General features: G+C 35.6%; 1 protein-coding gene across 1 annotated transcript in view; it reads left to right on the forward strand.

Annotated features, from left to right (window-relative positions):
• Positions 1–27,227, forward strand: part of LOC306649241 (phospholipid-transporting ATPase ABCA3-like) — a 180,787-nt gene extending 153,560 nt beyond the window's left edge. The window contains exons 23-30 of the mRNA XM_079120034.1: positions 2,395–2,582; positions 9,779–9,904; positions 10,151–10,345; positions 16,601–16,788; positions 17,440–17,610; positions 18,094–18,284; positions 26,238–26,311; positions 26,670–27,227. Of these exons, the coding sequence (XP_078976160.1) occupies positions 2,395–2,582; positions 9,779–9,904; positions 10,151–10,345; positions 16,601–16,788; positions 17,440–17,610; positions 18,094–18,284; positions 26,238–26,311; positions 26,670–26,795 (1,259 nt within the window). The 3' untranslated portion in view covers positions 26,796–27,227. The remainder of the gene's footprint in view (positions 1–2,394; positions 2,583–9,778; positions 9,905–10,150; positions 10,346–16,600; positions 16,789–17,439; positions 17,611–18,093; positions 18,285–26,237; positions 26,312–26,669) is intronic.
• The last annotated feature ends 684 nt before the right edge of the window (positions 27,228–27,911 follow it).

Consider the following 27,911-nt stretch of genomic DNA (forward strand, 5'->3'; position numbering starts at 1 on the left):
ATGTAAAGATTTATAAATGTCAAGATTTATAAGAAATAAATGGACAACAAGATAGGACAGAACCCAGAAACATGTCAAAATCTATGCAGAAGTTTGATGTATAAAGGAGGTAATATTGTATATCACTGGGTAAAGACTAAACTATTCAAAAAGTGTAAATAAGATTACCATAAAAAAACAGTGGACCCACACACTACCAAACACTTTTTTAAAAGTCCAACTGCTAATACAGGAGGTAGAGAGAATAAAGTTTAAAATGTTTGAGAAGAAAATACATTAGAATAATATTCTAACCCCAGGATTGAAAATATTTCTTAAATACAAAAAACACTAACTCATGAAAAAATATACATAAATTTGATTACATTAAAATTAAAATTTTTATTTGTTGAAAGACAAAGAAAACAAAGAAGTTCACTCTGGCAGGAAATACTTCATACATATGCCACACACGTACCAGAAAATTACTATGTAGAATATGGACAATTATAAATTAACCTTGAAAAAAATCAATCACACAATGTGGAAGAAAGTGGGAAATAAGACGTGAAGAGGTAGAGGAGTGAGGAGATGCTAATTGCTTAATATAAGTAGATTTTTTAAAAAGATTTGAAAAAAACAGAAGGGACAAAGAAGGACATTTAATATTGCTTAAGGGAATTATACATCAGCAAGATATAACAATAGTAAATATTTATACCCCAAACAATGGAATACCTATGAAACAAACCCCTCTCAATTTCAAGAATCAAGTAGAGCACAGCACAATGATACTGGATGACTTTAACATGCCTCTCTCACTACTGAATCTTTTGCAGGAAAATGGATGGAACTGGAAAGCATGTTAAGTGAAATAAACCAGTCTCAAAGCCAAAGGTTGTAAGTCAGGTGTTGTGGTACATACCAGTAATCCCAGAAATTTGGGAGTCTGAGGCATAGGAATTGCAAGTTCAAAACCAGCCTCAACAACTTAGCAAGATCCTGTGGGGATGTAGCTCAGTGGTAAAGCACCCCTGAATTCAATCCCCACTAACACACACACTAACACACACACACACACACACACACACACACACACACACACACACACACACACAAAGTAAAACCACGAGGATTGTATAGGACGCTAGAGAGAAGATTAGAAAGGGTCTCATAAAAGTAGGAGGGATACCAGTAGAGTAGAGGAGAAGAATCAGAGGGAGGGAGGAGAGGAGTGAATGAGGAGATACTGGGAAAACTATGTACATTTATGAATATGTCACAATGCATCCCACTTTTGTATAATTATAATGCATCGATGAAAAGGTGGGAGCATTACTGATACACAGTACAACATGGTTAAGCCTTGAAAACATTAAGCTGAAAGAATGAAACAAGACACTATAAGGCATATATCATGTGACTCTATTTATATAAAATACCTCAAAATAGGCATAGCTGTAGAGCAACAGTTGCCAGTAGGTTAGGGAAAGAGGATAATGATGATCATTTAGTGGCTGTAGCTTTTCTCTTGGAATGATGAAAATATTCTAGATCAATTCAGTAGCGATGGTTGCACAGCATTGTGAATGCACCCAATATACACAGGTTAATTTTGTTATGTTTTATTTATTTTTTTTTATTGTAAACAAATGGAATACATGTTGTTTCTCTGTACATGGCGTAAAGGCATACCATTTGTGTAATCATAAATTTACATAGAGTAATGTTGTTTGATTCATTCTGTTATTTTTTATTAAAACACATTTCTATGTACTGGTACAAATCAATCAGAAAATGTAATTCTTACAAAAATAGAATAATTATCTTCACATCTTAGAAATTCCTTCTATTCTCATATCCAGAATTCAGCTGTTTACTTTAGCTAACTTGCTCTATAGTAAGGTCAAAATCAACCAACTATAGCCCACCTACATTTTATACTATATGTTAAAACTTTTACCTAGTCAGTTTTGTTTAAAATTTTCTTTTTGAAAGTCTTTAAGGATATTCTGCATGGTTTTATTTATACTGTAAATATCATTATTTTGTATGCTTCATTTAGTAAGCATTCTTCTGTTCAAAGGCCCAGCCTTTGAAATTTCTTGAATATGTAGTAAGATTGTCCTTTATCAAAAACTGGAAAAAAAAAAAAAAAAAGAAAAGAAAAGAAAAGAGAAAAAAGAATAAAAGAAAAAAACAACTAGAGGGAAAATAAATGACAAAAGAAATTTTAAAAACCATAAATGTCAAGGAGGATTAAACAAGATGTCAAAATAATTACTTATTTTCTGTATTTTCTACTTATTTTGTCTAACTTAAAAATTATTTTCATCATATATTTCTTACTTTTTGGCATCATTTTATTCTTTGTATTAGTTTTTAAAGTAAGGCTATCTTTTTTATCATCCTCAGTAACTCAGAACAATATCTATAGTTTTGGAGAACACGGGATTGCAAAGTTTCTGGTTACACTGGCTGCCATGGGTTTGATTTTCCTCCTCTTGCTTTTTTCTCTGGAGACTGCATTCTGGAGCCTGAAAAACTTTGTTTTTCATAACATTATTTTTAATTTCTTCAACTTATTAACAAAAGTCAAGACGGTGAGTAACTAACATGAACTTTAAATACAACATACACACACACAAAGTTCAACATTAGGCCAGAATGTTATGAAATTATATATGCCTACCTCAATTACTTAATTATCTGGGTGGAATTCATTAGAATTATAAGCCTCTTATCTTAGTTTGAGTTTTAAATTACTAACCTGAATCCTTTACCTTCAAGGAAATAAGCTATTTGTCATAAATTAACTATGATAGAAATCATTGTCTTACTCACGCACTGTCTTTTATATGTATGTGGTTGCAACTGTGGAATTGATTTATTTAAAACTGTGTAAGGTTGTTGGCCTGCATGACTTCCACCAGTCTAATTATTAATTATTATTTTAGGTATTACTCTTAATTTTACATAACCTCAGAATTTTGACTAGGATTTGCCAAATCATGCTAGTGATCCATTCATTCAGTTATTGAATATTTATTGCTGTATTCTTGAACATCTCTGAAGGAAGCAAACAATTGCTTTTCAATACATGTGTCTTTTTATAAATTCTCATTTGTCCCAATTCTGGATGCTGTTCCATGATGGTTCTGGGTCTTGTCCATAAACATCTAAATATCTTAAAGGCATAATGACCTCTTCTACCACCTGGAATTCTGAATAATATGATAGCTTTTACTCAGAGTTTAGTTGCCTATTATGTGTTGTTATTACCTAAACTACGAAACTGTCCAAAAGTCTCTTCTGTCTAATGTTACAAGTCCAGTACAGGTTTTACTTCTCTAGTCAGAAGACATGTTGTTCGAAAAATGCCAACAAAAAGAAGTTTTAAATTTTTGTTCAACACAAAAGAGGAAGGGGTTTTACTGATACCTGGGACTGAACAGGGGAGTGTTATCTCCAGACTTTTTCCTCCATTAAGTTTTCTTAAATTGAATAATCATCCCTGGGCCAAGTCACACTTCCAGTATAAAAAAAAAAAAAAGAGTATAATGAGTATGCAGAGAGATTGCATGACAATATTATGAGAATATTTGGCTTCTGAATTCTTGTACTTCTCGTTGCTCCTGTATTCCAAGAGAACAGGGCCAGACTGAGGAATATTCTGTGTGGTGTGTGTGTGTGTGTGTGTATGAGAGACAGAGAGAGAGAGAGAGAGAGAGAGAAGAAATATTTAGGCCAAGGCCTCAATTTTTATGTAGTATTCTGATGAACTAGTCTGGTTAGCCTTGGAATCCTAAACCCCAAGTAAACTGAATTTCTTAGGCTTTTTAAGCAAAAACTCTAATCTGTTTTCCTTACATTTCAAAATGAGGAAATAATAGTTCATGAACCATAAAAAATGAAAAATATTAGAATTCTTGGTTGATAAATCTTCCTTTCAGTAACACTGACTTTAAGACTCATTGTTTCTACACTATGGAAAGCCAACTTCATGGTACCCTTGTCTGTGATGAGTCATTTTTCTCTAAGCACTTTCAAATTTTTTCTTTGACTTTGACTAATATGGATCTTTTGTATAAATTTGGAATTCATTTAAATTCTTAGGTGTATAAAGTGATATTTTTCATCAAATTTTAGAAACTTTACCCCATCTTTTTTTTTTTTTTTTTTTTTTTTGCGGTGCTGGGGATTGAACCCAGGGCCTTGTGCTTACAAGGCAAGCACTCTACCAACTGAGCTATCTCCCCAGCCCTTTTAGCCCATCATTTGTCCAAATATTTTCATTATAAATGAGATGATAATAGACTTTACTTCATTTAGTGAAAAAGATGAAATATTGGTGAAATGCACAATAAACAGCACATAAAAAACACTCAAAAATTTTTGGTTTCAATGGGAGCATTGTTATTACTCATTAACATCTTCATTTTCACTTCCTCCACTGCCCAAATACATTCATTGTTCCCTCTCTCAATAAATAACACCATCATCTATACATTTGTGTAACAGAATAATCTGGGACTTGTCTTTACTCCCTTTTACATGCCCTATTGCCAATCTAATCTTTAATTAAAATCTCTGTACAGATTTTTTACTTGTTTCAAAATGAGTACGTGGCACTTTATCCTAGGTGCAAACATTTTCACCGGTGGCAGCTAGATATGTCTGAGAAAGTAAAGGACTTGAATACACTCCCCCATGCTGTTTATTGTAATGCACTGTCCAGATTCCCCTTCAATGAATGAGTTGCTGCCCAGCTTCACAGATTACTAACTTTGCTTCGTTCTTGGCCATCATACTTTTCATGGAAAACTTCAGCTGCAGAGAGCCTCAAGGTGACACCTCTTTTTCAATAGTACACATCTACTTACTGATGCAAGTATAAAATATTAGATCATCTTTGTGCCACCTGGATTAACTCAGAGCTGCCGTGGCATCTACTAAGGGTGCATTTGGCCTGCATCAAATGATTCCTGATTCCTTTCCCTCTTTTCTACAAGAGTTGGTTCTCATGGAATCATATTGAACATCAAGTGTGAAAAAGATAGGACCTACTTGGTATTATATAATGAGATTCATTTCCTGAAGTGGAAAGGCAGAGAAAATTCTGTAAGAGGATCAAAGCCTTACTTTCTTGGGTAAACTCCAAGAAAGTCCAGCTCTCAATCAAGGCAGGTCTGTTGTGCCAGATTATAGCTGTTGTTGAAAAAAGAATGGAATCTGATACATGGGTTAGGAATATCCAAGTTGATCTGAAGACCCAAATTCTCCTTACCCTCTGAGCCTACCAAAGTAGCCTACTACTCTCTGTTAAGAATTAACTCTCCCAACTCTTTGCCAGCTGCTTCTCTGACAAGGGATTAATATATAAAGAACTCAAAAAACAACCCAATCTATAAATGAGGCAAAGAACTAAACATAAACTTGTCAAAAGAGGAAATAAAGATGACCAACAAATACATGAAAAATTGTTCATCTCTAGCACTTAGGGAAATGCAAATTAAAACTATATTAAAATTTTGTCTCACCATAGTCCAAATGGCAATTATCAGGGACACAAATAAATGCTAATGAGGATGTGAGGAAAAAGGTACTCTCATACATTGTTGGTGTGACTACAAATTAGCATAACTACTCTGGAAAGCAGTATGGAGATTCCTCAAACTAGAAATGTTACACCATATGACCCAGCTATCCCACTCATTAGTATTTAGCCAAAAGAACTAAAATCAGCATACTGTAGTGGTACAACCACTTCATTGTTTTTAGCAGCACAATTCACAGTAGCCAAGTAATGGAATCAACCCAGATGCCTGTCAATACATGAGTGGATAAAGAAAACATGGCATATATACACAATGGAATTTTACTCCATCATAAAGAATGAAATAATGGAAATGAGGCTGGGAAAACTCTAAATCCATATGTAGCAAAATGAAATTAAACCCCTATCTCTCACCCTGCACAAAACTCAGCTCTAAGTGGATCAAGGACTTGGGCATTAGACCAGAGACCCTGTGCCTAATAGAAGAAAAAGTAGGCCCAAATCTACATCATGTGGGCTGAGGAACTGACTTCCTTAACAAGATTCCTGAAGTACAGGAGTAAAATTGAGAATCAGATACAGCCACATCAATGTTCATAGCTGCTCAATTCACCATAGCCAGATTGTGGAACCAACCTAGATGTCCTTCAATTGATGAATGGATAAAGAAACTGTGGTATATATATATATATATATATATATATATATATATATATATATATATATATATATATATATACACACACAATGGAATATTATTCAGCCATAAAGAATGATAAGATTATGGCATTTGCAGGCAAATGGATGAAACTGGAGAATATCCTGCTAAGTGAGATAAGCCAATCTCAAAAAACCAAAGGACGAATGATATCGCTAATAAGTGGATGATGACGACACATAATGGGGGGAGGGAGGGGTTAGTGTTAGGGTTAGAGTTAGTGTTAGGGAAGGGGACAAGAATGAAGGAAGGAAGGACTGTATAGAGGGAAAAGAGGGGTGGGGGGAAGGGGAAAAAACAGAATGAATCAAATAACATTACCCTATGTAAATTTATGATTACACAAATGGTATGCCTTACGCCATGTACAAACAGAGAAACAACATGTATCCCATTTGTTTACAATAAAAAAAAATTGAGAATCAACAAATGGAATGGGATCAAACTCAGAAGCTTCTTCACAGCAAAGAATGTGAAGGAAAAGTCTACGGAAAGGGAGAAAATGTTCGGCACTTACACCTCAGATAGAGCATATATATATCTCCAGGATATATAAAGAACTCAAAAAATTTAACACCAAAAAACACAACCCAGTTAATAAGTGGGCAAAGGAACTTAACAATCATTCCACAGAAGGAAAAATATGAATGGTCAACAAATTTATTGAAGATGATCATCTATAGCAGTTAGAGAAATGCAAATTAAAATCACACTGAGATTTCATCGCAATCCAGTCCAAATGACAATTATTAATAATACAAGTAACAGCCAGGGACACGGTAGCATATGCCTATAGTCCCAGTAGTTTGGGAGGCTGAAGCAGGAGATTCACAAGTTCAAGGCCAGCCTCAGCAACTTAGCAAGGCCCTAAGCAACTTGGTGAGACGCTATCTCTAAATAAAACACTAAAAAGTGCTGAGGATGTGGCTCAGTGGTTAAGCGCCCCTGGGTTCAATCCCCAGTACCAAAAAAAAAAAAAAAAAAAACTACAAGTAACAATAAATGTTGTCAAGGATGTGGGGGAGAAGGTACATTCATACATTGCTGATGGGACTACAAATTGGTGCAACCACTCTGGAAAGCAGTATGGAAATTCCTCTGAAAACTTGGAATGGAACCACCATTTGACCCACTTATCCCAATTCACAATAGGTAAACTATGAAACCAACCTAGGTGCCCTTAAAAAGATGAATGGATAAAGAAAATGTGGTATATATACACCATGGAATATTACTGAGCCATAAAGAAGAGTGAGATTATGACATTTGCCAGTATATGGATGGAGCTGGAGAAGCTGGAGAATATCATGCTAAGTGAAATAAGACAACCCCCAAAAACCAAAGACTGAATGTTCTCTCTGATAATGTGGATGCTAACTCACAAAAGGGGGGAGGGGTAAGGAAGAATAGAAGTATTTTGGATTAGACAAAGGGGAATTAAGGAAAGGGAGGGGGAATGGGAATAGAAAAGATAGTAGAGTGAATCAGACGTGCATATATGATTACATGATCAATGTAATTCAACATTATGTACAATCAGAAGAATGAGGTTATACTCCATAAATGTATAATATCAAAATACATTCTACTGTCTTGCATAACTAATAAGAACAAATAAATTTTTTAAAAGAATGAAATAATGCTATTTGCCAGTTAATGTAGTGGATGGAACTGAAGAATATCATGTGAAGTAAAATAAGCCAGACTCAGAAAGCCAAGAGTTGAATGGCTTCTCTCACATATGGAAGTTGTAGCAAAATAAGGGAAAGAAGACATTGGGGAAGGGGAATGGATATCGTAAAGATATAGGGAATATTAGTGAAATAGAAGGAGATCAAGAGAGGGAGAAAGAATGAGAAAGGGGAGGAAACATGGAACAAATGTAACAAAATCATGTTGTATGCATATATGCATATACAAATGTGCCACCTCAGGGAGGAGTTGGTAACTATTTTCTCCGTAATCCATAGAACATAGAGACAGGAAAATCAGTAAAATAGCATCAGCCTACGAGATTTAATAGACATGGGACACATTTCCCAAAAAGCAGTGCACATCAATATTCACTAAAAGAAATCATTGATGAGAGAATTGAAATAATGCATAGTATTTTTTCTAGTCCTTATGAAACTAAAATCAATAGCAGAAATACTTCAAACACTGGGCAGTTAAGCAACACACTTCTCTGTAACCCTGGGGATGAAGCACAGTGGTAGTGCACTTAACCTGGCATGGCCAAGGCCTTGGGTTCAGTCCCCAGCACTGGAGAAGAAAAAGTCACAGGGGACATTTAAAAATTTTCCAAACTGAAATAAAATGAAAACATATCAAAATATGTAAGGTATACCAAAAGAGCAGTGTTTTAATGGAAATTTAGAGCATTAAATGCTTATGTTAGAAATAAAGTTCTCTAATAATTGAAGCTCCCCCCCCCCCCAATAAACTTTGGAGAAAAGAGCAAAATACACTCAGAGCAAGTAAATGAACAAGAAGTAAAGAAAACTACAAACAGAAAACTCGGTGAGCACAATCAAAGGCTAACACATTCAAAGGTCATTAGAATTGATAAACCTCTGCCAGAGAAATCATGAAATGAAAAAAGGACACATCTTACCAATAGCCAAACAAAAGAGGAGAAAAAAAGGACACATCTTACCAATAGCCAAACAAAAGAGAAGATACAGCTAATAAAAGCCACTCTTTAAAGTTTGACACTTTTGAAGCAATGAAACTCTTCCTAGAAAGGCACAACTACAAAAACCCAAGAAGAAATAAAGTAACCGAACCATCCTATCTCAATAAAATCTTGAAAACAAAGCATGGATGCCCATTCTCACCTCCCCTGTATATCTGATTTTGTGATTAGAAAAGAAACTTGATTGGAGGCTATCTTTTCACCCTTTGGTTAGCATGTTTACTGAACTGAACACATTTCTCCTTAATCAATACTCTTACAGAACACTTCATGCAAATATTTGCAATTCAACAAATAGTAAAAATGATTCTTCATAGAATAGAGCATATTGTTTGATTCCTACATGTCTTTTGCAAAGCTTTTGACTGATTTTTTATATGACTTACATATGACTTTTCTTGCATTTCTATCTTCCTTCTCTCAATAGATCCTTGCTTATTCTTCAAATCCAGCCCATATTTCACTTGTAATGGAGCATTTCCTTGAAAGAGAGGTCAATCTCTCTCGGGATCTTGAATTTATATTTAATTGCAACAAATCACACCAGACAATAATACTATGACTTCTTTTTTCCATGAAGTATCCATATTATTGATAAGAACATACTTAGCTTATTTATAGCTGTAGAAACTCCCTCATGACGATTTCCAAAATGAAGAGAGTCAAGGATATATTTGTGCATATTTGTGGTAGGAAAGCCTGTAGAAATCACTCAAACCTTTTCTGACATCTTTAAGATTATACCTTCGTTAGCTATCCTAAAGCTGCTCAATTTAAACCAATTATTTAAGGAGTATCCATATGTATAATCCTTGTCTTAAAAATACAGGCTGTAGCACCCCACCAAGCAATCAAGGAGCGTGAGGATGAAGCTATAACAAAAGAAAGAAACGAAGTCCTGACCCTGCTTCAAACATTGCAGACTACCCCAGTGCTGCTTAACAAAGTTAGCAAGGTAAAGCCATCAATGGGCAGCATTGCCCTGAGGTTTACACATTTTTCCTGCCAAGAACTCACTGTTGGTAATACTAATTAATTGTAGTTCTTTGGGGTCTTTGTACATTCTGGTAACAGAGCTGAAAGAAGAGCTCTTGTGAAACTGTCCATAGGTAGCAAGCCATGGGTCTGAGTTATGGTTGAGGTTGACCCATAATGAGTGCCTCAGTACATTGTGGTGTGTTTTTTTTTTTTTTTTTCTCAGATTTATTATAAGTGTCCAGTTGTACGAGCCGTAAGAAATATCTCCCTTGTAGTTCAACAGTCAGAGTGCTTTGGATTGCTTGGATTGAATGGAGCTGGGAAAACCACTATATTCAAAATGTTAACTGGAGAGGAGACCATCACCTCTGGAGTTGTGTTAATTGATGGCAGTAGTGTCACTGAAAATATCAGAAAGGTATTTCTCTTCTTTATCACTGACTTGGTGCCCAGAAAGAGGAGGTGACCAGGAGTGTGGTGGGGGACACAGAATGGAAGCGGAGGGCACTGATCTATAAATTCTCTTTTCTCAAAAGTAACAAACTGAGGACAGTGATAGGCATGATATTCTTGAGTTTGAGGAAAGGCAAGAGTTCTTTCTGGCTGGAGAATATGTAGATGAGATAATCTATCAGGAGTGTGTATAATAGAAGAAAGAAATGGACTTAATCCTGAGGATTATCAACATTTCTAAGATATGGATAGGAAGGACAACTGGAGAAAAAAACGGAAGAAGAGGGAGTTATTAGGAAAGTCTGAATGGTTTTGATCATTGAAGCCAGGTGAGGCAAAGAAAGAAATGAACTGGAGATCCTACACCTATTTATAAAGACCTGAAGCGTGGAATGGCAAGTAGACAAATGAGGACGGGGAAATAATGAGCATGCGCCAGATTGGGGAAGACATAAAAAGGACAGTAAGAAGAATTTAAAAATACATAGCACCACAAGCTATCTGAGAAGAATGTATTTGTTCACTGGGGGCATAAATCAAAACAATATGAAAAGGTATACAAGTAACAAGTATCAGTCCCTTTCCTACCTATCTTTGCCTCATTTCTTCCTGAACCCACACAAAAAAGAGACAACTTCATCATTTTACACTATTTATGTGTATACAGTCAACTATAAAGATGTTTTCTATTTTATTACTCATAAGTTTCATAAAACCTTCTTGCCAACTTGCTTTCCATATGTGACTATATGAATTTGCTGTATGCCAGCAATGTTCAGTTGCTTGTTTGCCAGCATGCTCTCTCAGTTGAATTTTTCCTAGTCTGAAAGTTTTTTAAAATGGCATTTGAGCATAGTTTCTTCTTTTATCATGAGTCAGGTTACTATGTAAACTACCATGCTCACGGGAACATATCAGAGATGTCACTGGAAAAAAGAAAAGCAGCACTCATGTTAGTCACAGTTGTTTGGCTATTTTTGCAATTGCAGAATACCCTTTTTCCTGTCTTATTTCAAACAGTCATAGAGTGGTCATGTTCATATTTTGTTCTGTGCAGTTAACAAATTGCCATAATTGTTGCTTATAGTCTATGGGAATTATGTATATCCTGCCTAGTATAGTATATGTGTCCTAGATATATTTTTTATTAGAGAAATCATGAGAAATTAGCCATTTATTTTCATTTTCGACTGTTGGAAAGAAAAATGGTCATTAAAATTTTTAAAAGCTCTTTTACTACCTGATATTAATCCATTGTTATATCCTGGAATAAATTCCCATTTGCTCATGGACATCCTATTTTCTGCTGTATTTCTATGCAGTTTTCCCCCCTTAAGGAATTTCTGTCATTCTTCAGAATGAGATTGGATTTTGCTTTTAGATTTGGGTTTTGTTTTCTGTTTTCTTATTTTTCTGTGAAAGCTTTCCTTAATCTTTTCGTAATACAAAACATTCAAATACCATCATTCTTCTCTTTAAAAAACTGTATGCCCCTTATAAAATTATCTGGAACTGGTGTTTTGCTTTTGTTCAATTTTATCTTATTTTGAGTGCATCATTGACTACATTCTGTTTCTTCCATGGAAATTGTGCATATTTTAATTCGTTTTTTTTTTTGATTGCTTGTTTTTGTTTTTTTGGTTTTTGTGGGGGTATTTTTTGTTTTTTGTTCTGTTTTGTACTGGGATGCTGATTCAGATCCCCAGCTCTAAATAAAATATAAAAAACTCAGTGGTTGATTGGCCCTGGGTTCAATCTCTGGTACAAAAAAAAAAATCTTTATAATAAGTGATTTAGGTTTATTTATACTTATTGATATAACTTACATTTATTCCTTTTTTGATTTTTACAAAGGTTTGTATTGTGTTTTTATAATTATTTATGTAACTTTTTATATTTTTGATATTTATTGAGCCTTGTGTTATGTCCAACATATGACAAATTCTTCCAAATTAACATCTCTTCTGTTTATGAAAATATTATTCCTTTTTTGTTGGGTGGAATGTTTTATATATTCCTTTAGATTAAACTTAATTATTTTATTCAAAAATATTTGCAGCATTACTTATTTTTAGTCTTCCTGTTTTACTACGAGAAAGAAATATGTTAAAATTAGCCATTGCAGTAATGAATTTGTGTTTGTCCTTAAATTACTCCATTTCTTTTTATATTTTGAGGCTATATTCTAAAATACCTGAAGTGTTTTATAATGTCTTTCTTTTGAAAAAAATTAAGCAGATACATTCTTCCAATTCTTGTAACATTTTTGTGCCTTAATGTTTTTGTCAAATATTATAGCTTCCCTAGTTCTTTTGATTAATATATATACAGGAGAACTTTTTATCTCCATTTACTTTCAGACTTTCCTTATTTTCTAAAATATGTGTATTGTAAAGGGGACATAGTAAGTGGATTTGTTTCTGCATGTCTTTGTTTTATTATATCCACATTGTTAGTCTTTTTTCTTTAACTACAACACTGAGTTCACTTATTCTTGAAAAATCAAGTCATATGAACTTAAATCTGTCAGCTGATATGTATTTTCTATTTGTCCCCCATCTTCTTTAAGCTTTACGAAGGCATGATTGATAAGCAAAATGATATATATTTATCATTGTGAAATGCTTACCACAGTCAAGTCATTAACATGTCCATCACCTCACATGGTTATTTTTTTGGTGTGGTGATAACAGATCTCCCTTATCAAATTTCAAGCATATAACACATTATTATTAAATGTAATCATCATGTTATACCTTGAATCTACGGTACTTAAATCATAATCAAAGATTTGCACCCTTTGACCAATACCTTCCCTTTTCTCCCACCCACACCCACTGATAACCATCCTTCTTCAATGAGGTCATCTGTTCTTTTTTAGAGTCCAGTATAAGTGAAATGATCATGCACTGTTTTTCTGTGTCTTATTTGTTTCACTCTGCACAATGTCCTTCAGGTTCGTCCATGTTGTCACAAAGGATCGCCATCTTTTTTAAGGATTATATTCAGTCATCACATTTGTCTTTACATTCCTACATTCCTTTTTCTCTGTGTCATGACCAACACTTACCTTCTATCTTTTTCATAATAACCATCTAACAAATAAGGAGGTGATTTCTCATTCATGGTTTTGATTTGCATTTCCCTGATACTTAATGATGTGGAACATTTTTTTAATATACCTGTAGGCCAGTTTTACATCTGCTTTTGAGAAATGTCTATTCATGTCCTTTACCCATTTTTTAGATTGGATTGTTTTCCTGCTATTGAATTGTTTGGGTTCCTTCTATAGTTTATGTATTAACTGTTTGTCAGATGTGGTTTGTGAACATTTTTCCCCTTTGTAGTCCGCTTTTCCATTTTTTGGTGATTTCCTTTGCTGTACAGAAACTCTTTTTAGTTTGATGCTTTTGTTGCCTGTGCTTTTAGTATCAAGGAGCTTGAGCTCTATATTTTCTTTTAGTGCTTTTAACAGTTTCAGGTCTTACATTTGAGTCTGTCTTCCATTTTGTGTATGGTATAAGAAAAGGGTTCAGCTTCATTCTTTTGCATGTGAATATGTGGTTTTCCCAACTCCATTTATTGATGAGTCTGTTCTTTCATGATGCCTTTGTTGAAAATCAGGTCATCATAATTGCATGGTTGCATAAGAATTTTAGAAATTCTTTCTATTTCTGTTAAACAGTGTCATTGGGCTTTTGAAAGGGATCGCATTGACTCTGTATACGCTTGAGGAAGTGTGGACATTTCACCAACATCGATTCTTCCCGTCCATTCCCGTCATCTTCATTTTCACTCATCTATATTGTATGATTTTAAATATGCACATTTTTCATCCCATTTTTTGAGTTTATCCCTACTTAAGATAGTCAGTGTTTCCAACACTCTCAGCTGTTTCTGTGTGTCCTTCTGTAATCCTTCCTCCTGCTTCTCCTCACCCTCTCATCGGGAAACCACTTGAATTTTCTGCCACTATAAATCAATTTGCATTTTATAGAGTTTTATGTAAGTGTGATCCTATACCATATTGCTTATATAGTTTCCTTCATTCATGATGATTGTTTGAAATTCATCCATGTTGTTACATGTATGAATATTACATTTTTTGTATTGCTGGGTTGTATTCCATTATGTGGATATGTCACAATTTGTTTATTCATTTACCTGGGAGCTGACATTTGACTTTTTTCTAGTCTGGAGGATTTTACAAGTAAAACTGATCTCACTATTAAAAGACATTTCTAATAGATATAAAACCCTGTGCTTTAGAGACGTTCCAGTATCTTTGGGCCTGCAAAGTTAGAAGTCTGCAGAAATTGGAATTCTTGTCTTTTCATATATGTTTTTGTCCCTAGGTGCATGTAAAATACTTTATTTTTCTTTGGTTTACAGAATTAGGGCCATTATGTTTTGGGGCAGCATTTTGATATCCTTATTGGTATTAACTAAGCTCCCCCACCCCAGTACTAAGCCCAGGGGTGCTTTACCACTGAGGTACACCCACAGCCATTTTTATTTTTTTATTCTGGGACGGAGTCTTGCTAAGTTTCTTAGGACCTTGCCAAGTTGCTGATTGTAGCCTCAAATTTGCCATCCTCCTACCTCTGCCTCCCTAGCCTCTGAGATTACAGGTGTGCACAACCATACCCAGCCACTTCATTTAATATATAAATTTGTGTTTCTCATCAAATGTGGGAAATATTGAGCAAAACCATTTACACTTTTAAATTCTTTCTTGCTCCCTTTTTGGGAATTCATTTTTATGTGTCAGTTCTTCTGATCTGGTCCACAAAGAAAACTGTGATTTCCTTCATTTTCCTACATAGTGTGTGTGTGTGTGTGTGTGTTATTTTGTCTTCTTCAAGTTTACAGGGTCATTCTCTCACCTCCAACCTGATATTAATCCTATCCAGTGTTTTCATTTCATATTGCAGTTTTCCATTAGAAATTTTCTTTTTGTTTTTTACTGTGTGTGTGTGTGTGTGTGTGTGTGTGTGTGTGTGTGTGTTTAGCTGGGGATCAAACCCAGGGCTTCACACATGCTAGGCATTCTATCACTGAACTACACCCCCCATTCATTCCATTTCATTCTTTATGATGTATTCTGTTTTCTGCAGTGTTGTCCTATTTTTTTTCCCTATTACAAGCATTTTATTCATTTCCTTTACTTCGTTAAACATAGTTACAAGAGTTTCTTTAAAACTCATTTCTACTTATTCTAGTAACTTGCTCAGTTTGGGATCAGTCCCTGTTATTCTGTTTTCTATGAAACATGGATAATGTTTCCTCATTTCATTTGCAAATTAATGTTGAATTGTAACAGGACCTTGTAAATAATGTATTTTTTTAATTCTGCTACAGTCCTTCAAAGAGTTTTAAATACTCAACAAGCATTTAGCATGGCTGAACTCACACTATAAGCTTTATCTACTCCATGTTAGTCAAACGCTGATAGCTCAATTCTCTTAGCATTAACTTGGCTAAATAGAAATACATAGAACTGTATACTTTATATACAGTATTATATGCATACGTATATTGTATTAGTCGGTTCTCTGAAGGAACAAAATCAACAGGAAATATGATTATAAAAGGGGATTTATTAGATTGGCTCACACGACCAGAAGCTGGATAGTCCACATGGCGGTTTGCAGCTGGAGAATTGAAAGAACCAGCAGCTGAGCAGTCCAAGAGGCAGAAGCCCCAGAACAGAAAGATCAACAGTGCTGCCCTAGTCCAAGACCAAGGCTTCTGGAAACTACATGGAGAATCACTGGCAGAGTCTGCTTTGCAAGGGTGAAGAAGCGAGAGTCCAAAATTCTCAGATGATCCAAGCATCGATCAAGACCCTGTTCAAGAAGAGCCAAACTTGTGTCTGCATCTGCTTCCTTGTTCTCCCAGCTTTTATTCCATCCTATTGAGCCGTGCTGCCCACACTTAGGGAGGGGCTCCACTTCAGTTCCTATTCCATATTCCAGTTATTCCTAGACACGCCCTTATGGACACACACAGAAGCCTCTTAATCATGGGCATCTCTTAATCCAGTCAGGTTGACAATTCAAATTAACCAAAACATATATATACTGTATTAATCAGCTTTTGATCATCCTTGTGGGAGTTCTAGGGGTAACAAACCTCTTAGTAGTATGAGTAGTGTATTTTATTCACATGAATTGAATGCTCAGTGGAATAGTTGACATGGATCTATTGCTTGATTCAGATTAGGTCAAGAATTGGCTATTGTCCTCAATCTGACTCCGTGCTGAACCACATGACAGGTCGGGAATTGCTGATCATGTATGCCAGGCTTTGGGGGGTTCCAGAGTCAGACATTTACAAGTATGTAGAAGTCTTTTTGTGTTCAGTGCACCTGGAACCACTTGCTGACAACTTTATCTACACATACAGGTGAGACATTATGCTATTGCAGTTAATAAACTCTCTGTCCTGTGCTTCTATTTTTTAGAAGGAATGTCTGCAAACTCTGTCTACACCCCTCTTGCACAAAAAGGCAATGACTGGGAAATAACCTAATGTCCTGTTAGGGCTCAGATATCATGAATACAGAAGATCCTACCTGCATGAGGTTAACCCTTCGCCAACATCAACTATAACCTTTGCCTCAAAAAAAGAGCACTTTTATTCCTATCTGCCCTTAATTTTTGTCTCCCCAAAACAAAAATATTTCACCAATAATAATGCTGAGACAAATTACAAAACATGTAATTTCAAATTTCAGTGAAGGGGCTGGAGTTGTGGCTCAGTGATAGAGTGCTTGCCTAGCACATGTGAGGCACTAGCACTACATAAAAATAAAATAAAGATATCATGTCCATCTACAACTAAAAACACTTCTTTAAAAATTTTTAGTGAAAATTATGCACACACACATATGAACACATGTACACACACGTTATATTTACTTAGATTTGAGTCTGATTCTGTTAGTCTTATCAAATCAGTGTTCTGAATGTATAATCTGTTCTATGAATTAATGACATGAATGCCCTTATATTTTCTTTCTCTTCTGTATGTCCATCACTTTCTTTAACCATGAAGTGGAGGAAGCAAACGTAGGCTGAGCACTGCTATTGCCCTAATGGGAAAGTCCTCAGTTGTCTTACTGGATGAGCCATCCACTGGCATGGACCCAGTAGCCCGACACCTGCTTTGGGACACAGTTACATGGATCTGTAAAACTGGTAAAGCAATCATCATAACTTCTCACAGGTATGAACCATTTGGAGCCTTGGATGGAATTAGTTTGAGCCAGGACTGGTGAGCTGCGGGGGAGAAACTATTGGGTAGTGGCTGAGTGCTCAAGAGTTCAGCCAAGAATTCTCAGCAGAGATCTGGGAAGAATTAAGGGAAAACAGAAGTTAGGAAACTATTCCTATTGTGGGTTTATCCATCAACTACTTTGAATTTTAAATTATCCTCATCCAAATATGATCTTAGGGATAATCATCTACAAAACCAAAGCTTCCAATTCCAAGCCTTCCAATCCTGGGTCTGTTTGAATATAGAATTTTGGCCTGGGGTGGTGATTCAGTGGTGGAGCACTTGCCTAGCATGTGTGAGGCACTGGGTTCACTTCTCAGCACCACATAAAAATAAGTAAATAAAACAAAGATCCATCAACAACTAATAAAAAATATACAGAATTTGTCCCCTGCAGGAATTTATTCACCCATATCTCCTTTGTCCTCCTAGCATGGAAGATTGTGAAGCCCTCTGTACTAGACTGGCGATCATGGTAAAGGGGATGTTCATATGCCTAGGCAGCCCTCGGCACGTCAGAAATAAATTTGGTAATATACACACACTAACAGCAAAGATTAATATTTCGAAGGATGAAGATAAAGTTAAAAAGTTTAAACAATTCATTGAGAAGGCTTTCCCAGGTAATCTATATAGGTCTAACCCACGATGATTGTGTTAAGTCTTATTTGTTCTTCTCTCACATGTTCTCAATAATTATTGTTTTCATTGTGTTATTGATGTTTATTGAGCATTTACATTAAGCTTCTTTAATTTTTCTTATCCCTGATTATAGTAAGAAGTTTTCACAAAACATTAGGGGCTTTTATCCTAATCCCTTGATGGAATCAACAGTAAGCTAAAGCTTTCATATGTATTAGAGTTAAATCATTGAAGATAGGTTTGTATTATGTATCCATGACCATTCATTCAGGTTCCCCTCTGTTAGGAGCTTTCCATCACTGTGACAAAATACCTGAGATAAACAACTCAGAAGAAAGATTTATTTGGGCTCCTGGTTTCAGAGGGTTCGGTTCATGATCACTTGGTCCTGTTTCCTTTGGGTCCATAGCAAGACAACATTTCATGCCAAGGAGTGCATGGAAGAGAAAACCTGTTAATTTCATGGCAGCAAGAAAACAGAGAGAGAAAGGGGATCCCAGTATCCACTTCAATGGCATTTCTTCAGTGACCTAACTTCCTTCCACTAGGCCCAGCCTCTGAAGGCTCCACTTTCTCCCAATAGCAGCACAGACTGGAGACTAAGCCTTTAGTATAAGCCTTTGGGGGACACTTCCTAACAGTAGCATCCTATTTTTAAGCATGTATCTTTTTGCCTTTTTCTGATCCCTAAATGAGGCAATTCAGTTTTTATTGTTGTTCTTTTTAGATATACATAGCAATAGAATGTATTTTGACGTATTTTACATACATGGAGTATAATTTATTCTAATTAGGATTCCATTCTTGTGGTCATACATGATGTGGCATTACACTGGTCCTGTATTCATATATAAGGGTAGGAAAGCTGCGTCCAGTTCACTCTCCTGTCTCTCCTATGCCCATCCCCATATCCCTTCACTTCATTCCCCTTGGCCTAATCCAGTGAACTTCTGTTCTTCCCCTCTTTACCCTCCCTTGTTGTGAGTTAGCATCCATATATCAGAGAGAACATTCGACCTTTTGTTTTGTGGCCAATTAGAACTACACTGAGACTCCATCTCACTGCAGTCAGAATAGCAATAGAGTACAAGTAACAATAAATGTTGGTGAGGATGAGGGGAGAAAGGTACTTTCATACATTGTTGGTGGCACTGAAAATCGGTGCAACCACTCTGGAAAGCAGCATAAAGATGCCTTAGAAAACTTGGAATGAAACCACCATTTGACCCAGTTACCCCACTCCTTGGTCTGTACCCAAAGGGATTTAAAAATGGCATACTAGCAACAGAGCCACAGTTGAAAATAGCAGTCCAAATTTTGTTTTTATTGCAGCTCATTTCACAATAGCCAAGCTGTGGCAACAACCTAGGTGACCTTCAAAGGACTAAAGGCTAAATGAGGCAGTTCTTATGAGATACAAATAAAATCCATAGACTCTCAAGGAAATAATCAATCAATCATTGTTTTTATATGCTAACTTTAGTTTGTGCTTCTTTGTACAGATGGTATATTAGCAGTAATTTTTGGCAAGCTTCTATTATTTATTTCTACTACTATATTCTAAACATTGAACAGGGATTAATCAAGCCTTTTTGGGGGGCTTGATTAGTGTCTTAGATCATTTTCTGTTGCTATAAAAAATACCTGACACCAGGTAATTTATAAAGGAAAGAAGTTTATTTTGGCCCACAGTTCTGGAGGTTGAGAAGTTCAAGAGCATGACAAGGTCATGTTTTGCATCTGCTGAGGTTCTTCTTCCTATATCATGACATGAAAGAAGGCAGCATATAGTGAAACAGAGCAAGCCTGAGAGCTCAGGTTTTTCCCTTTTCTCATAAAGCCACTTATGCCATAAAGGGGACTCTACCAACATAATCTCATCTAATCCTATTTGCATCCCAAAGTCCCCACCTCTTAACACTGTTAAAATGGCAATTAAATCTCAGTGTAAGTTCCAGAGTGAACAAACCCTCAGACTAAACCAATTAGTCTCCATCTTGAAGGATCAACAATATGAGAGCTAGATGCCAGGGTTCAAGATAAGGCACATGGAAGTCAAAATAGTGGTGAAACAATAAATGATATTGGGCTGCACTAGGGAAATGACAGTAAGAAGAAAAAGGAAATATTTGGAAATGGATACACACATATACATGGGTAATACAAGATGAGGAACCAAAATGTGGGATAGATAATGGGTCCAGAGTTTATTGTATTAATTGTAAAGTACCTATGAGATTCAGATTATATCTATTAAGCAGTTAAATATTAATTTAGTCATTCATTTAATATTATTTATGGAGTACTTACTACATGAAGTGCTGAAGATCTTCACTTATCCATGCAGAGAAGCATACATCCTACTCCATTTGGTAAGCATTAAGAATACAAATAACAAAAGGCAGACCCAGAAAGTCAAAGGTCTAATGTTTTCTCAAGAGAGAAAAAAGGAAGAGGAACTTAAAAAGGGATCTCACAAAAATAGAGAAACCAATGAGTAGAAGAAAGGTATCTAGAAGGAGGGAGAAGAAGGGTCTGGGGAAGAAGAGGAATGAAAACTATTATAAGATGCTGTTTTCATGTATAAGTATACCCCATTGAATCCTGAATATATGTAATATATCTATTAGATGTTATGTGTATAATTATAATATGTTAATTAAAATGATATCCTAATATTAATATACAAATTATAATATACTAATTAAAATAACAATAGAAAGGAAATTGGTAGAGTAGAGTGAATGGATAGGGGAGGGGAGAGGAAGGAAAGAGGGATGAGATTGATCAGATTATATGCCTGTTCAAATATGGTATAATGAAGCCCAATAGTGTAAGTATAATGCACCAATAAATTTTTTTTAAATGACATGGTTTCAGGTAGGTCATTATAGCAATAGAAAATGAACTAAGACAGTGATGTTAGGTCCATAGTATTATGAAGAAAATTAATGGCACTGAATTGTATGCTTACAAATGACTGATGACATATACCATGCATATTTTACCAAAATTAAAATTCAAGAAATTCTAGACTATCAAAAGTGAGATTGATGAAGTTCCCTTCTTCTAGTTACCATGAATCTTATTAACATGAATGTTGAATTTTATCTCATGACTGTTATACATATATCAAAATGATTGCATAATTTTGCCATTTTTTCCACTTATTGTGGTCAGTTACATTGGTTTTTTGTTGTTGTTTTTTGTTTGTTTTGCATTTTGTTTTGGATGTCAGCCAAACTTGTATTCCTGGAGTAAATCCTGCTTGCCTATGATGTATTCTTTTTTTAAAAAATCTAGCTAGACTCATTTTCTAGTATTTAATATGTATATGTATTTGCATCTGTGCTTGAAAGATTTTTTTTTTTTTTTTTTTTTGCAGTGCTGGGGATTGAACCCAGGGCTCAAAAGATATATTGATCTGTAATTTTCCTTACTTGTAATGGGTGTTGTTTTATTTTACCGTCAAGGTTATACTCGTCTCATAAAATGGATTGTGAAGGGCTGGGGTTGTGGCTCAGTGGTAGAGCACTTGCCTAGCATGCACGAGGCACTGGGTTTGATCCCCAGCACCACATTAAAAAAAACACACACACACAACATAAAACAAAAAATTTAAAAGGGCTCATTGTTTAAAAAAAAAAATGGATTGTGAAATATACCATCATTTTCTACTCCTGAGATACTTAGTAGGAATGCATCCATATGTTCACTAAAAAATGTGTACAAAGCCATTTATTAAAGTACTATTCATAATACTAAGAATCTATGGGGATAGAAATGTCCATTGACAGTGGAATGAATAAGTAAATTATAGCATATTCATAGTGGAATGGAATATGATTCTAATGATTCGACCTACTGAAGTGGAATACAAGAACAGACACTCTACAATAATATAAAAAACATTTTAAATGTAATATTGAGAAAGTAAAAAGACACAAAAGAGTACTTACTATATGATTGTTTTCATATGAACTTACATTGGTTCACTTGATGAAAATTTATACTTGATATTTATATAGCTTGCTGTATATATGTAATGCTTTAGTAAAGGGTTTTCTTGACCCCAGGCAGGGTAATGTACACCTGTAACCCCAGCTACTTAGGAGGCTGAAGCAGATTTGAGACTAGGTTGAGGCTAGCCTGAGCAACTTAGTGTAATCCTGTCTGAAAATTAAAATTGAGTAAATATGTAGGCTAGGCATGGTGTGCACACCTATAACTCCAGCAATTTAACAGGCAGAAGCAGGAGAATCATAGGTTCAAGACCAGCCTCAGCAACTTAGCAAGACCCTAAATATCTTAGTGAGACCCTTTCTCAAAATAAAAACAAAATTTAAAATGACTGGGAATGTTGCTCAGTGGTAAAGCACCCCTGTACCAGCAAATGCCATAATTTCATTCTTCCTTATAGCTGAGTAATATTCCATTGTGTATATATACCACATTTTCTTTATCCATTCATTCATTGAAAGACACCTAGGTTGTTTCCATAGTTTGGCTATTGTGAGTTGAGCTGCTATAAACATTTATGTGCCTGCATCCCTGTAGTATGCTATTTTTAAGTCTAATGGGTATAGACCAAGGAGTGGGATAACTGAGTCAAATAGTGATTCCTTTCCAAGTGTTTTAAGGCATCCCCATGCTGCTTTCTGGAGTGGTTGTACCAACTTGTAGTTCCACCAACAAAATCAGTGTACCTCTCTCCCCACATCCTTGCCAACATTTATTGTTACTTATATTCTTTATAACTGCTGTTTTGTCTAGAGTGAGATGGAATCTCAGTGTAGTTTTAATCTGCATTTCTCTAATTGCTAGAGATTTCATGTGTTTTTTGACCATTCATATTTCTTCTTCTGTGAAGTGTTTGTTCAGTTCCTTTGCCCATTTATTGATTGGGTTATTTATTTCTCTGGTGTTAAGTTTTTTGACTTCTTTCCATATCTTAGAAATTAATGCCTTATCTTAAGTACAGGTGGTAAAGATTTTCTCCCAATCTGTAGGATCTCTGTTCATGTTCTTGATTGTTTCCCTTGCTGTAAAGAAACTTTTCAGTTTGATACCATCTCATTTATTGATTCTTGATTTTACTTCTTGCGCTTTAGGAGTCTTATTGACACCTAAGCCAATATGATGGAGAGCTGGGCCTGCTTTTTCTTCTAGTAAATGAAGGGTCTCTGTTCTAATGCCTACCTAAATCCTTGATCCACTTAAAGTTGAATTTTGTGCAGGGTGAGAGATAGGGGTTCAATTTCATTGTATTACATATAAATTTCCAGTTTTCCCAGCACCATATGTTAAAAAAGCTATCTTTTCTCTAATGATGTTTATGGCTCCTTTGACTAGGATGAGATAACAGTATTTTTGTGGATATGTCTCTGTGTCTTCTGTTCCATTGGCCTTCATGTCTGTTTTGGTGCCAATACCATACTGTTTTTGTTACTATAGCCCTGTAGTACAATTTAAGGTCTGATATTGTGATGTCTCCTACGTCACTTTTTGCACTAAGGATTACTTTGGCTTTTCTTGCCCTCTTATTTTTCCAAATAAATTTTCCAAATGAATTCTAAATGATTGCTTTTTTAATTTCTGTGAAGAATGTCATTGGGATCTTAATAGGAATTACACTAAATCTGTATTGGAAGGAGCAACTTTTATACTGAAAAATTAACCAAAAACAGTCAGTAAACCTATAGAAAAGTACTCTATCATTTATCATTTAGTAGATCCAAATTAAAAATTGCAATGAAATACAATGACACATCCAACAGAATGGCTAAAACCATACCATATTGGGTGGGTAAATGGAACACTAATATATGGCTGACTGGAATGTAAATTACTTGCAATTTTTTAGCAATATCTAATAATATGGAAGGTACTCAAACTTCTGCTCCACCTGTTTTACTTCCAGGAAAATAATGTTATATAAGCACCAAGAGGTCGGTAGAGAATGTTCAAAACAAAACTGATAGGTAATAGCCCCAACCTGGAATCTGTATTTAACTGTTGCTGCATAAAAATTACCAAAAAGTAAAATAGTAATAAATACTTACTATTCTGAGTGATCTGGTTCAGGGTCTCATGTGAGATTGAAGTAAAGCCATTGGCTCAGGTGTCTGTCATTCCAGATTCCACTGGGTCTAGAAGATCTGCTTACAAAGTGCCTCGTTCATATGCCTGTTTGAAGTGTTATGGTTTGGATCTGGAATGTTCCCCAGAAGCTCATGTGTTGAAGACTTAGTCCCCAGTTCAACTATGTCCAGTTGTGGGGCTTAGGGAAGTAATTGGATCATGAGAGCTCTGACCTCATGTGTGGATTTATGCATTGATAAATGAATACATTGTAGACAGGTGGGGCATGGTGGGAGGAAGTCATGCCCTCGGGGACTCTATTTTGTCCCTAACCACTTCCTCTCCCTCCCTCCCTCCCTCCCCACCTTCTACCTCTTTATCCCTACCCCTTCCTGGCTACCATGAACTAAGCAGCTTTCTTTTGCTATTCCTCCTCTAAATTGTTCTTTTCTGGTATTTTGTTCACAACAAGGAAAAGCTTACAAACATAGATATATCTTATCATGTGGACCCCTCCATAGTACTTCTTAAGTGTCCTCCTATATGGTGGCTAGATGCCCATATAGCACATGATCCTAAAGAGAGCAAGATGGAAAGTACAATGTCTTTTATGAACTTGCCTAAGATACCACATTCTGTTATTTCTGTCATAACCTGTTGTCTACACAGGTCAGTCTTATGCATTGTAGAAGAAAATGAGATAGGGTGTGACTACTGGGAGGCAAGGATCATTTGGGACTATCACAGAGGATAGACATATGCCACAGGTCCATCAACAGTAGTGATGCAGTTATATACTGAAACATGAAGTTTAGCTATAGAAGACAACATGGATGACTGAGAAGAGCCAGACATAAAAAATACATGCTGTACAATTGCATTCATGTAAAGAACAGAGAAGTCAAATCTAACTGTAGTATTTAATGTTCCATACTTAAGCAATAATACTGTAAAGAATAGCAAAGAAATTAGGAGAGCCGTTGTCTTTTTAAGTAATACAGTTTCTGGGAGAAACACATAGTTGACATCTAGTATGTTGGGCATCAGTTATATTTGACTTTATTGTGATTTACTGAGTTACTAAGTTATATGTGTATTTGATATGTTTTGCAATTTAAAAGGCTTAAATTTTTAAATTACTCATAGAGGCTGTATGTGTACTCGTTACAAAAGAATTACTATTGTTAATAACATAGTTAATTTCTTTAAAATACTTTCATCTCAGTATCCTTTTCAGTAATCTCCAAGTACATGATAATAAATTTAATGCATCCTATTAATCAGGAGTGGCTACAATATTGCTACCATGTTTTCCAAAGCTGTAATACATCATTTCTGCAATGAATGCCTTTAGATCTGTGTTTATATATATACATTTTCTTCTTCCTTTAGAATGAATTTTGCCTACTTGTGGAAACACTAAAGATATGATACCCCTTCAACACACATACACAACTAGAAGAAGAAACTATATCTAAATGTCACAAGCATAGTTTCAAGATTATGTTTAAAAACAGAATCCTATAGAACCATTAGGATTCATACAGGTCTCAGATTTTGCAAAGTGACCATATGAACAATTGATTTTTTCATGCCTAAAACTTATTATCCTAACTTCCACAGTTTTTACAAACTGTAGGCAATAAGATCATATTTCACAAGGAAATAAGTCTATTGAAATAGTTAACACATTCATATATATGAGTAATAAACTTTGGAATTATGTATTTTTTGTATTAACTGCATATTGCTAAAGATAATTGAAATGGGAATTACTCAAGGAATTTTTCAAAATGCTGCCAAATACTGGGTTCCATTTCATAATTCACCTGTCAAAATCTTTCCCTTCTTAGGTAACGTCATAAACCAGGACTATCAAGGGATTATTGGCTACTTCATTCCAAGCAAGGAAATTTGCTGGGGAAAGGTGATTGTAGAAAATATACCGTCCTAACATTGTATGTTAACTAGAGGACTAATAGAAAGCATTGGATTGTAAGCATGTCAAACGGGAATCTAACATTGGCAGAACAGAAACTTTATATAGTTTAAATTGAAATTCTAATCCTAAATGTTATTGTTATTCCCTATCCATCAAGGAGTGGGAATGGAGAAATACCTCCTCTCCTCTGTCAGCTTTTCTTTCTACTTTCTGACTTCCCCCTTTGGTATGTGTGTGTCCCTGTGCATAAACCTGGCAAGAGCTGGGGAAGGTCGGGAGGGGAAATGGTCTATCTGAGGATATTGCAGTGGTAACTTCACCCTTTTTTTTTTTTCTGTTAAAGGTGTTTAGTATTTTGGAGAAAGCCAAAGTGCTATTCAATTTAGAAGATTATTCCATCAGTCAGATAACACTGGAACAAATCTTCCTGACCTTTGCTAATATTGATAAATTAGAAAATAGTCAATAAACCTGATATGAGATTCCATTCCAGCGACCCTTTTTCTTAGACTGCTACCTGCAACAGAATACATACAGGCATTTTGCTTGCGTGCTCTCTCACTGTTTCATGCATGTACAGATTGAATCCCTAAGGAATGAAGTTGGCAGTCTTTGAAGATTAAGGTGAGCAGCCTATTATCAAGAATTATGAAGGATCTGAGACTTTACCCTACTTGCAACTTAACAAGATAGTTTGTTGCAGTATTGTAGGTACTGGCAGAATACATAGGTATCCTGGGTCAAAGTCAGAGGACATTTTTACTCACAGCAAATGCACAAAAGTTTCATAAATTGTGCCAGTTCCTCAATCCCTAATTCTAACAGAGCAGCATGAAAAGAGTGAAGTGATACCTGTTGTATTGCAGGAGAGGAACCAAGCTTATAGAACCCACATTTTTTATAATGACCTGTAAGTAAACCCACCTGACCTTTACTCTGGAAGAAAATATTCTAATTATACTGAACATTAAGTGAATTTTCTCTTTGGTCCAAAAGGAAATACTGTCTCTTCAAAGACCATGTGATGGGAGGTAGGGAGGTACAGACAGCAGATTAGAGGAAGGCTGCATTTCCAGTTGCTTTGTTACTCAGGATTCGAGCAGCAGGAGTGATGCTTCTTAATGAAGTGGGAGAAAGAGGGATTGCACTAAAATTCAATACTGGACAGTCAGAGTGTCTTAGAGACTCAAAGATTTGAGTGCTTTGGATAAAGAACGCTGGAGCCAAGCTGCATGGCAGCAGTGGCAGAAGCACTGGTTCAACACGGGGGAGGGATAACACAGACGAAGAAAGACAGTGGGAAGATGTGGCATGAAAAAGAAAGAACCTGTACATCAGAAAAGCAGCCTGAACTTAGCTGATCAAGAGGCTGTACAGTGAACTGGTGTTTCAAAAGTATTCTGCATTTCTCAACATGTAAACAGAAAGCTGAGGTGGGAAGCCATCTTAAGAGGAAGTCATGCTGCAGCTTGCTGTGGTGGAACCCAAGAAATCATAGCAAATATGGCCATATTGTCCCAGCAAGCACCTAACATGGCCTAGAGTACACCTAGCAGACCGTGTGTGAAACATACACAAAGAAGAT

The sequence above is a fragment of the Sciurus vulgaris genome (assembly GCF_902686455.1).
Source record: "Sciurus vulgaris genome assembly, chromosome: 18".
NCBI lineage: Eukaryota > Metazoa > Chordata > Mammalia > Rodentia > Sciuridae > Sciurus > Sciurus vulgaris.